Below are 11,619 nucleotides of genomic sequence, written 5' to 3'. Positions count from 1 at the left end.
CGAAAAAGATCTGCGTTGGTCAGGCTCCATTCTTTTGAAAGCTGCTCTATTTTTTCCATAAGTTGTGGTACTTTGGATGTTTTGACATTTTCTTTAATATTCTAATTGTACAAATAGATTCAATTTTAATAATTTGAACATATTGTAAATTTTGTACTTTCAGTGGTGCCAATAATTCTGGCAACTTCAGCAAGAGTTTATTTTGACGAGGCATTACGCTAAACAAACATAAGGTCATTTAAACAAATCTGCTTTCTTCAGCGTCTGCATTCTTAGGTCATGATTTTATGTTTTAATCCATATTTGATGAGTTCAGCAGAAATGCTGGTTGTTGTTTTTGGTTTGAATCGATGTTCTGGTATATGGAGACTAAACATGCCCGCCGGTTACATCTCACCGGTTTCTGAGAGAGTGAGTGCAACCCTCAGGATTTGTATCTTTTTGTGTTTTTAATCTTCAACAGCAGGAAGCAGCAGGATGAAAATCATCTTCCCGCCTGGAGAATTCAGAGCAGAATTAAAGAGAAGCTTCAGCAGAGTCACGCGTTCTTACACACATCTGTTTCCGTGGGCTGAAACTCAACACACACAAACGTCAAATGAACCAAAACAGACATTTCTCTGCAGCAAACTAATCTGTCAGATCAGTTTATTTCTACAGCACCAAATCATGAGTCACCTCAAAGTAAAATCTGGATGTGATGATGATATGGCTTCTTCTGGAGCCACTTTGGGGTTTGTTTGTTTGTTTGTTTGTTTTGTTTTCCTTTATAGTTTTTGGTGCCATAAACTTTCAGAATTTTGCTCCATTTTTTTGCAACAGCTGGCCAAACCAACAACAATATGATGCATCTGTGTAAAAGTCAGCAATCCAGAGACTTTAAAATGACGCAAACATATGTAAACTTCAAAAATATGAGGGTGATAGTCAAAGCTTCCACAAACCTTCACAAAAACACCCTACGGAAAAGACAGTTTTCGTCTGAGAATTAACTCAACAAAAACATGTAAATAAAAACTAATTTAAAAGTCAAAATGTTCCTCATCATCAAAAAGACTCTGAAGTTTCATCTTTGGTCAAGTTCGTTTTTATTTTATAATTCAGCCAATGACAGCACAGGATCACATCCATCGGCCAATGAAATCAGAAGACTGTATCGACCAATGATGACAGATAAAGGCTTTTCTTTTTCTTTTTTAAGGCGCTGTTATGCGTGACTGTCAAAACATGACTGTCGTTCCAACAAAGATTCGCAGGAAAGGTTTATCGCAGCGACTAAAATCCCAATCAGGATCCATCAGAACTGAATGTAAACGTCTTTGCATCCAGTCAAAACTTTGCTACAGAAACAGCTCAAAGTATTTCTTCAACTTCAGGCACTCCAAATCTTCTCCAAAGAAGATAAACTTTCTTTTGTGAAAGTAAAATCTGATGCCACATGTATAAAATCATTTGTTATGATTGTGAGACATTTGTGCAGTAGCATTTACTTTGTAAATTTTCCTGTGAGAGCGTGCGTGCGTGCAATTATTGGATCTCCATGCTGTGATCGTTAAATATTTGTCAAATGATTTTTTTGTTCAGTTACAATGACAACCTCTTTTTGGTGTGATCGTGAAATTCATTCACATTAATAATTAAATCTTTGTCACAATTACGAGGTAATTTGTTTATTTGTCTTAATATAATATCTTTATGCTGTAACATACTCGTATGACAGATCTTTCTACTCCAATTATGACTTTTCAAATTAGATATAATGAAATAAATCTCACAGTGAACATGATGGATCACCTGAGCAGTTTTTTTCTTAAAGTCTAATGAGCTTTAGTCTTGAAATTAATGCAGAAGAAATGCACCTGGAAAAAAAGAAAAAAAAAAATCACAGGAACAAAATTAGACTGAAGCCATCCAATTTCATAACAACAAAATAAATAGAAGTGAAGGTTTCACCTTTTCTATAAGCAATTAAAGTGCTTTTTTGCAGACGAAGCTTCATTAGCTCATAAGTCAGTGTTAACTATTACATTTTATCGAATGAATAAAACACTATTTTACAGCGTTATTGCACAAAAACATCAGCATTTAAAAAAAAAACAGCTCAGAAAACATTTCTAAAATAAAAGTCTGAAAAATAAACGTGCCTTAATGACATTATTTCAGTTGTGGTTTAAATAAATTTAAATACAGTGACTTAAATATACAAAGAAAAAACAATCCTAATTCAGTGAGTTTTAATTTTCATAACAACTCAAAGTCTGAGCTTCCACAAAGATCCAGATCTGATGGGACAGAGATCTAATGAGTGCTGATTTTGTTTTTGTCTTTTTTTTTTCCTCATGGCTGTGGGTTTTGTGTTTTTAATGAAAAGCACAGAATCTTCCGGACTGACTGTTCTAAACAATCAAACATTTAGCGTGTTTTAGCGATAACGTCTTTTTTTTTTTTTTATAGAACCTTGTCGGTTTAATATTGCTGACATAAGTTAAAGTCACTCAAACAAAACATCTGCAAACAAACAAAATCAAAAATACAACACATAAAAACTTGTCAAAATAAAACAAAACGTTATGTCTCAACATCACCAACATTTTAGTTGATGACACCTGAAAGCAAAATAAATAAATAACCATTTCAGACATAATATCACTGTTAGTGCAACCACCAAAAAGCTAGTATTATTGTTTGCACATGTGCTAACAGGCCTCAATGTTAGCAAACACAGCAAACTAAATGTCAGCATGCTAATGATGTTAGCATTAGCTGAGGCCATGAGAATATTGTTCACGTATTTGTATGTTTGCTAACACGCTGATGCTTTGCAATAATGTTAGCATGCTAGCTTATGATAAAAGTGTTCTGTTTTCATTACTGTGTTAGTCAGACAATGCTAATTAACTTATTGCATTTAATTAGCACCAGCATGTCAGCATGAATTTGTCCAAACAGAAAAAAGAACAAGAACGTTCAAACTTTTCTCTCAAAATTGCTGTTGGTCAAAAGCTAATGATCGATTCACTGAACTAATCATAATAACTGATTAATTGTTTCACCACTTAAACCTACATTGACGGTTTTTAGTTATGCATTAATCAATTTACTGACATTGAAAAACTGGAGGAAATTCAGAGTGCAAACGTGATTAGCAGTTCTTAACCAAGTTAAAGTGCGGGGGGGGGGGGTGCTATTTCACCACAGAACAAATAACGTGGAAATCGATTAGAGAGATGATTAAAATATGAATTAAAACCCTTGAGTTCCACATTTGACTGTAAATCTAATTACATTTTTTGTTGTTGTTGTTTTGTTGTATTTTTTTATTTTTTTTTTTACTCTGGACTGAATGTCTTTTTACCGATTTATTTCTTTTAGAGAGCTTTGTGATCATTACGTTTAAAGAAAAGTTGAAATTTGGCTCTTTCACCTTTAACATATGGCCCGCGTTACTTCAGGTACTTCCTCTTCTTGTTTTGACACGGCCATTCACAGATGATGTGAGCATTTGAATTAACCATTATTTTCAAAGAAAATTACCTGAATAACCTTCATTTCTCACCAGCAGTGTTTATGCTCGTGTGAGAAAATTCAGTCAGAAAATCCTTCAGCTAAAAACTATTTTATCCCATAATCCTCTCTGCTGGACCATAAGAGGGCAAGACCAAGACAGAAACACGCAGACATGTAGTCATACAGTTAAAATGGCAGGTGGCAGAAAGAGCACTGGGGAGATATAGGAAAGGAAGTAAGGTATAAAGAAACGAGAAGCTAAGGAATGAGATACTCTTGGTAAGGACAAAACAATAAAAAGAGAAGGAAAGGAGGCTCTAGGAAAGGAAATGATGGGTAAGAAAGAGATGAGAAATGAGGAAGTAGATAACGAATGGTCTATGTCAGGAAGGAAACAAGGAGACGACTAAAGAAATGAACATGAAGAGAATTTAGGAATGAAAGTGAAGAGGGACATTAAACAAGGATTTAAGAAGGTAAGTAGTGAAAAAACAAAGAACCAAAGATAAAGAAAGCAAAGATAAGAAAGGAAATTTAGGGAACAGGAAAAGAAAAGGAGTAAAGGAACTGAGGTGGAAGGAAAGTGAAGGTCAACAAAAGTGAAAACAGCTGGAAAATATTTGTTCACTTTAAACAAAAAGATCTCAGATGATTTGGAATAACAATAATCTCACCTGGAGGAAGAACCCACGTTACTGAAAATACTGGAAGAAAGAAAGACTACAAGCATAGTACAATAATGGTCTCAATGAAAAGTCTTTGGTGGAGGGATGAACTCAGAGTTCTAGTTTGTAGACAGAAGAACTAAATCCATTATTTTAATAACAGGGGAGGAAAAACTAAAACAAGGGCATTGTTTTTGAAAAAACTGAAGGATGTGGATGATACAGTTCCTCCTAAATCCCAACAGTGTTGTTATCATGGCGGCTGTTCAGATGTGTTACTATGGCAACAAGTTTCCACAACAGCCGCATGGTACCTGCCGCTTTCAGGTGTGCTGGTTTGTGACGAACAAAAACTGATGTTCATTAAACGGAAAAAAGGAAAAAAGAAAATAGAGATGAACGTTATCAAAGGAAAATCTTCACTCCCCATCAGCTTCACCAGACAAAAAGCAGACAGGCAGATAAACAGATGGGCGATTTCTGCCCTGTTCAGGATTTAAAGAATAAGAAGAGATTAAAAAGAAGAGATGTATTTCAAGTCTAAAAAGTCAGTGAGTAATTTCTTTTTAAAACTGCGCTGAGAACCCATTTGTTGGTTTATGTGGCCCATCATGGCTACAGTGTTAGCTAGTAATTTAAGCGACAAAGCTGCATAGTTACATTTGCTGTAAAAATTACAATGCCGACCTAATCGTCTACAGAATAAATTATTTCCTGACAAACACTCAAATGTCCAAATTTCAGTCATCAATATGCTAACTACCAAAGCTAGTGGGATTATTAATTAGGTTAACCTAGTTAGCTTGCTAGCTAAAATGGCTGCTACATTAATAAGATAAACTGAAGGGATCAGTTTTTAGAACAGTTTATGTGTCGGTAAAACAGGATTTTATAAAACCAGATTACATGTTACAGCTATCTTATAGCGTTAGCACTGTGACACGGCGTGAATACGAGCCGGGGAGCTGGGTAAATGCAGAACACAGCACACAACGAAAAACACTGTGGTTGTCTCGCACCTCCAGATCAAACCATGGCAACAACAAAGAACAGTGTGGGTCTGACCATGGATTTCCCATCAGGGTGTAAGAAAAACCATCAAACTGAAATATTTTCCATGTACCACACTGTGGGCTGTGTGCTATGATGTAACCAGAGGACCCTTGGTTCAAATCCCCATCCGACCAGATAATCACTAAGGGCCCCTGGGTAAAGTCCTGAATCCCCAAGTTGATCCTGGTGTGTAGTGAGCGCCTTGTATGGCAGCACCCTGACATCTGTGAAGAGGTGAATGTGAGGCATCAATGTAAAGTGCTTTGACCATGAAAGCACTCTATAAATCCAGTCCATTTACTATTCACTACAAAAAGAGGTCTGCCGCTGTACCACACTAGGAGGACACGACTGTTAACTACAACACGTTGGGGATCAGAGCCGCCTAATGGACGAGATGCTGATGTCACTTTTTCCATCCACTCCTTATATGGAAACCTGTCGCTTCGGTGACAGGATCACAAAGCTTCTGTATAAGCGATAAATGTGTTTGCAGAAGCTGTTTTTGCATTTACATCAAGGTTACATATTTTACTGCATAATATTTGTCGATAATATGAAAGCAAAGAGCGCAGCAGTGCAGCAGGCATCTGCAAACAGGCGTCTTTAAAATAGTGACAGAAGCTTTGGACACAGCCCCTAACTGAACTCTCCTACTCACAGGATGACACATAAAGAAGTGGTTTTCCATCAAAAATGATGAGACCATTGCTTGAAAGCTGTTGGTGCAAATCCAGATCAATGGACGGAACAGGAAATTGAAAGTGATTTTTTTTTTTTTCTGTGTTGTAATGAATGATGTAACAACTGTCCTAATCATTATTTATAACAAGTACATTTCAGATCAGGTACAAACCTTATGGCTGCTCACTGAAAATAAGCAGGCCACTTTTTGAAGACCTGAAGAAGATCTCCTTCAGATGAGATGTAAGAAAAAAGATTTCCCCCTCTTCCACCTGGTTCAAGCTGGGAAAACCTGACAGAATATGACAGACACACTTCTGAGTGGCTGAACTGTGATAGATGCTGCACTGCAGAGCAGCGGGTTCAAGTCCAGAAAGAGGGAACCTCACAGAATCCAGTGTTTGGATCCAAACTATACAAGGCTTTGGGGAAGCAAAGAAAGCAAAAACAAAGTCCAAAAAGAAGAGAATCCAAATCCAGTCCATCAATCCCTGACAAAAAAAAAAAAAAAACAAAAAAAAAAAAACAAACGTATCTGCTGAAGACAAATGAACCAATCAGCTTCCAGGTCCTTACATGAATAAATATAACTCTTTATATCTTTACTTAAAATTGTACATCTTTAGTTAATAAGTTACCTTGCTGTACATTACATCATAAATAGCCTGCGGAGCAAACAGATCAGAAATTGGCAACATAAGTTTATAATTTCACCTTTGGGAGAGGAGTTACAGCAACTACTGAAATGCACAGAACACGATCAGGATGGAACTGTTCCTTAAAACTAATTCTGATGATGTAATTTACTGGGGAGTGTCGCTTAGCAACCACCAGAATGACAGACAGCTCAATGACTTTTTGGTTTGGGGAGGTGGGATGCACCGTAGGAGGTCGCTGGTGTTTTGACCTTTGACCCAGAAGTGACAGTAGTGTTTGGGTAACGACGCACCGGCAGCTGTCTGGTGGCCCTCGCCTTTGAAGTAGAACCACCGGGGCCAAGCGTACCTGAGCTGGGGGCCAGTCTGGAGGTGTGAAAGAGGCAGAGTTTTGAGGGCTGGATGGTTCTGGTCTGGGTTCCTCGCCTCTCCTTTGTCTCTGATCCTCTTACCCCCCCTTTCTGTGTTCTGTTCCCAACATCCTCTCTTCCCTCAGTTGCAGCATCGATGGCGCTGGCATCAGGTGGTTCCAGGAGTCTTGGAGGCAGATCATGATGTATCGGGGGCTGGGCGGAGCAGGGGCTCGATGGAGGTACAGCTGGGTTGTGCAGGTGGGTTGGTGAAGGTCCTGGGATGTGGTCCGTTAATGGTTTCTGGTCATCTTTGCTGGAGGGGTGACGTACCTGAGACTAGGAAGAAAACAAAAGCCAAATTTGTAAATTATTATCAGGTGTGACAGCTGACAACATAAAACGATCAGCAGTGTTGTTTTTTTTGTTTTGTTTTTTTATCCTATCTGAGTGAACTACTCTTATCTCTTGTTTCTAAATTAGGACTACCATATTTTTCGGAGTATAAATCGCACCAGAGTATAAGTCGTATTGGTCCAAAAACGGTGCTTTAAGAGAAAAAAGTATATAAATCGCACCGCAGTATAAGTCATATTTAGCGTTGCTGTATTAATTTATAAGGCACATGTGTAAAGAAGCAAAGCTAACACGCTAATTAATGTCAGTATAAGTGCACAAAATGCAAATGTACTGCTCCTTTCAGCCACAGAACAGGCAATCATATGTGAGGTGACCGTACCACGCAATGAAACGCTTGAAAACCCGGTGAATCATTTACACATTTACAACAAAACACTGCTTTTGCCTTTGGAAGCTAGCGGCTAATTAATATTTTATTACAATTGCAAACTGCTTCTTTAAGCCACTGAACAGACAATCATATGTAAGGTGAACGTACAACGTTATTTAAATGTAATTTAAGCTCCATTTTTTTTAGTACATTCATAAAATAAACTCACTATTAATTTTTTCTTATTGTTAAAAGAGTTGTCCTTTATTTCTAAATAAGGTTTCTTCCAAATAGAGATAAAACAAAAAGTCAATCTTCATTCAAAAGTGTGGTCTTCCAGTAAAAAACAGGTTATGGAATTTCTTCAGAACAAAGAATATTTCTTTCCTTCTTGATCTTATTCTGGTGGTTCAGAGTCCGCCTCCTGAAGCAAAGCATTTTGGTACAGAATTATGCCACACCATAACTTTGGGTGCGAAGCGGGGCTAATAAGCCCGTGCTGTGGCATGGGGGAGATATCACCCTGTCACTTCCTGCTCTCCCACCAGCTGAAGGCACGTACCAGTGGGCCCACCTCGTGGGTGGTCCTCCCCCGCCAGATCCTTTCGTGGATCCTCTCAGCTACAGACCCATCAGGACTATGTTTTTTGATCTGACGACAGATCGTTTTCTTCAAGTCTCTTTTCAGAGCTCAGTCAGCTGTTGTGGACTTTTCCTCTTCTTTGTTTAACTGTGGTTATCAAAAAGACTTTTTGAGCACAGCACTGACCTCTTTTGGATCAAGTTCAGTTTAAATCAGCTCACAGCAGCATCTATCAGTTTACTGTTCACATTGCGTTTGTGGTGTAACAACGCATGCGCACACACACACACACACACACACACAGAGAGAGAGGAAGTTTTTAACCACTCCCATTTCTTAAAAGGAAAAGTCAGTTTGATGGTGTGTTTCTCATTTCAAGTGTAAAGAAAATTCATGGTCGTGAATGGTAATTTTTTTTTTCATATATAAGTCGCACCATATATATAAGTCGCAAGACTTCTCAAACTAGTAGAAAAAAAAAAAAAACGAGACTCATGCTCCGAAACATATGGTCATTATGCTGGGGTCTGTACTCTCACCTCATTACCCACAGGTCTACTTCCAGTCTGGTGTGATTTTGAGTCTTTGATCTCTGGTTAACACTCAGGTCTCACAGTGGACATATTTTAGGTCTTGTCCATTCATCCTCAGTTTGGTTCCAATTAACCTCAGCCACCCAAAAACCCCACTTTAAGTCTGACCTGGTCTAATTATGCCCTGTGATCTGTTACACATTGGGTCTCTGTCTGTCTCTTTTTTGTTCCCCCCCCCCTCCTTTTCCCCTTTTTTAAATTGAAATAATCCACATGCACGTGTGTGTGTGTGTGTGTGTGTGTGTGTGTGTGTGTGTGTGTGTGTGTGTGTGTGTGTGTGTGTGTGTGTGTGTGTGTGTGTGTGTGTGTGTGTGTGTGTGTGTGTGTGTGTGTGTCGGGGGGGGCAGGTCTATGTGGGTTCAGGCCTAAAATACTAGATCCTGCAAAGCCCTCAATACTGTGTGAGAGTTTAGGTTTGATTCCAAACGATTCCTGATGCTATTGTTTCCTGTTAGAGTTTTACTGTAATTGTGTGGTGGAGGTTGTTTGTCTCAATAAGAATGCTTGAAGTCTGTGTGATTAAACAGAGCAGAATGCAGATAGATTTAAAGGAAGAGAGAGAAAGATGAAAGCAGAAGTGTCCTTTGTTACATTATTTAACACATTTGAGGTAAAAGAAGAAATTGAGGGAATATCAGACAGTTTCAGACAATGCTTTGAGTTGAAGTGTGTCCGAGCCGCCGCCGTTTTGTTGCTTTCATCTGCGTTTGCTGCTTCATATGTCTGTCTGTGTTTTCTTTGAATCAAATACAGGCCATCAAGAGTCTATTGTCACAATTTAAGGTGAGTGAGAATTTTCTATTTTTATTTTTTTTTTAATGCAGCTGAACAAACACACAGGCATCGAACTGAAACACAAAGTTTGAAGCTTTGAAGATGTGAGTTCCGGACTAAATGTCCTCACTTGTCAAAACCATTTCCACTCTGGAAAATTTCCCCAATTTAGAAAATTCTACACACTTTTGAAAACCCTCTCCATTTTTCTACACTCTGGTTACTGTTAAAAATGTTCATAAAAAAATATATTTTTTTCCAAAACTGTCGTCTGTCCTAGAGTATCAAAAACAAAATAAAAAAAGACCTCTATGTTCCAAAAACTGGTCCATATTTTCTAACACACCCCCACTTTCAAAAAACAATCCAATATCCAGTTTTATAAATAATCTTCACGTTTGCAAACTTTAAAAAGCCTATTTAGTAAAATATCCTCATATTGTGCAAAAGTCTTCAATCGTTTCTTCAGGACATCGTCCTGTTTAGAGCCTCCTCTTAACTTTTATTTAAAAATAAATAAAGAACAATCCAACTCTCACTGATAATCATACCACTGTCCCAGCTTTTTTGAAACGTGTTGCAGGCATCCATTTCAAAATGAGCAAATATTTGCACAAAAACAATAAAGTTTATCAGTTTGAACATTAAATATCTTGTCTTTGTGGTGTATTCAGTTGAATATAGGTTGAAGAGGATTTGCAAATCATTGTATTCTGTTTTTATTTACATTTAACCCAACATCCAACTTCATTGGAATTGGGAGTGTACATGCCATGATTGTCAGCAGTCTGCAGGTTATCTCACTGACGAGTTAAACCTGCAGACTATTGGTCATCATCATAAGGGTCAGTTTTTCACCTTCTCCACCAATACTCATCCGTCCAGTCAGGGATCAAACCTCAGACCTTTCAATTAGAACCCATACATGCTGGTAGCAAATTTCAGGTCAAGTCTGAGTACCACTACCTCTACAATCTGGTATTTCTTCTTTTGCTGAAAACCTTTGCTACCACTGAAGAGCCGCAGGATGTTCAGAACATAATTAAATCAAACATTAGTTTGCACACACTGACATCTAGTGTTACAAAGTAGCACTGCAGGCACATGTTCCAACAAATGCGAGTCATAAATAATGCATAGCAAGGGCTGATTAAAATATAGAGAGGGGCAGGCAGCACGGTGGCTTAGTGGTTAGCACTGTTGCCTCACGGCAAGGAGGTCATGAGATCGATTCCCACCTGTGGCCTTTCTATGTGGAGTTTGCATGTTCTCCCCATGTTTGCGTGGCTTCCCTCCAGGTGCTCTGGCTTTCGCAGACATCCAAAGACATGCAGGATAGGTGGACTGGAAACTTTAAATTGTCCGTAGGTGTGACTGTGTTCCTCTGTCTATATGTGGCCCTGAGACAGACTGGCGTCCTACCCAGGGTGTACCCCGCCCCACGCCCTATGACTGCTGGGATAGGCTCCAGCCCCCGCTCCCCCAATGACCTTTAATTGGAGAAAGTGGTTGAAGATGAGTGAATGACTGAGTGAGATGGACAAAGAAAGGGAGAGGAAAAAAGAAAGAAGAGCAAACAGAGAGAAAGAGGAAGAGAAGCAGGCCAGGAAATAAGAATGAAAAATGAAACTTGAAAATTTCTTGTTTATGCCAGCTTGGAACCACTCTGAAAGAACAGGAAAAAAGCAAACAAAAACAAAATGAAGGTCCCCATGAAGTAGAATTAGGAAAAAAGACAGAACGAGTGAGAAACGAGAATAAAGGAAAGAAGGAGGAGAAAAAAAAGGTGAGAGGCAAAGTGAGGAGGACAGAGTATAAGGAGGAGAAAGGAAGGAGGGATTCACCTTCTGCAGACAGACGATGAATCACTCGTCTGCAAACCTGTTCTGCCTCCTGGAGTGCCACTTACAGGACGTCCCTATAGTAGCAGCCCAACAACCCTGACCATCCATCTTTGTGAGGGACGACCCAACCCAAACCCTAAAACCACAGCAGCCTGGTCCTCATGCACGCACACGCACGCA

General features: G+C 38.7%; 1 protein-coding gene and 2 long non-coding RNA genes across 3 annotated transcripts in view; 1 reads left to right on the top strand and 2 right to left on the bottom strand.

Moving 5' to 3' along the window:
• Positions 1–1,069: 1,069 nt before the first annotated feature.
• Positions 1,070–5,782, bottom strand: LOC117530437. Its single transcript, XR_004566361.1, has 2 exons — positions 5,205–5,782; positions 1,070–5,137 (listed from the first exon to the last, which is right to left on the bottom strand). It is a non-coding gene; the product is annotated as an uncharacterized LOC117530437 (long non-coding RNA).
• A 1,288-nt stretch (positions 5,783–7,070) lies between these two features.
• Positions 7,071–11,619, bottom strand: part of LOC117530427 (serine-rich coiled-coil domain-containing protein 2-like) — a 42,504-nt gene continuing 37,955 nt past the window's right edge. The window contains exon 17 of the mRNA XM_034193305.1: positions 7,071–7,254. Within this exon, the coding sequence (XP_034049196.1) occupies positions 7,209–7,254 (46 nt within the window). The 3' untranslated portion in view covers positions 7,071–7,208. The remainder of the gene's footprint in view (positions 7,255–11,619) is intronic.
• LOC117530438 lies at positions 7,773–10,832 on the top strand. Its single transcript, XR_004566362.1, has 3 exons — positions 7,773–8,433; positions 9,698–9,703; positions 10,822–10,832. It is a non-coding gene; the product is annotated as an uncharacterized LOC117530438 (long non-coding RNA).

This window comes from Thalassophryne amazonica, chromosome 18, assembly GCF_902500255.1.
Source record: "Thalassophryne amazonica chromosome 18, fThaAma1.1, whole genome shotgun sequence".
Taxonomy (NCBI): domain Eukaryota; kingdom Metazoa; phylum Chordata; class Actinopteri; order Batrachoidiformes; family Batrachoididae; genus Thalassophryne; species Thalassophryne amazonica.
Note: the sequence above shows the minus strand (reverse complement) of the source record. Positions and strands in the feature narration are given on the sequence as shown.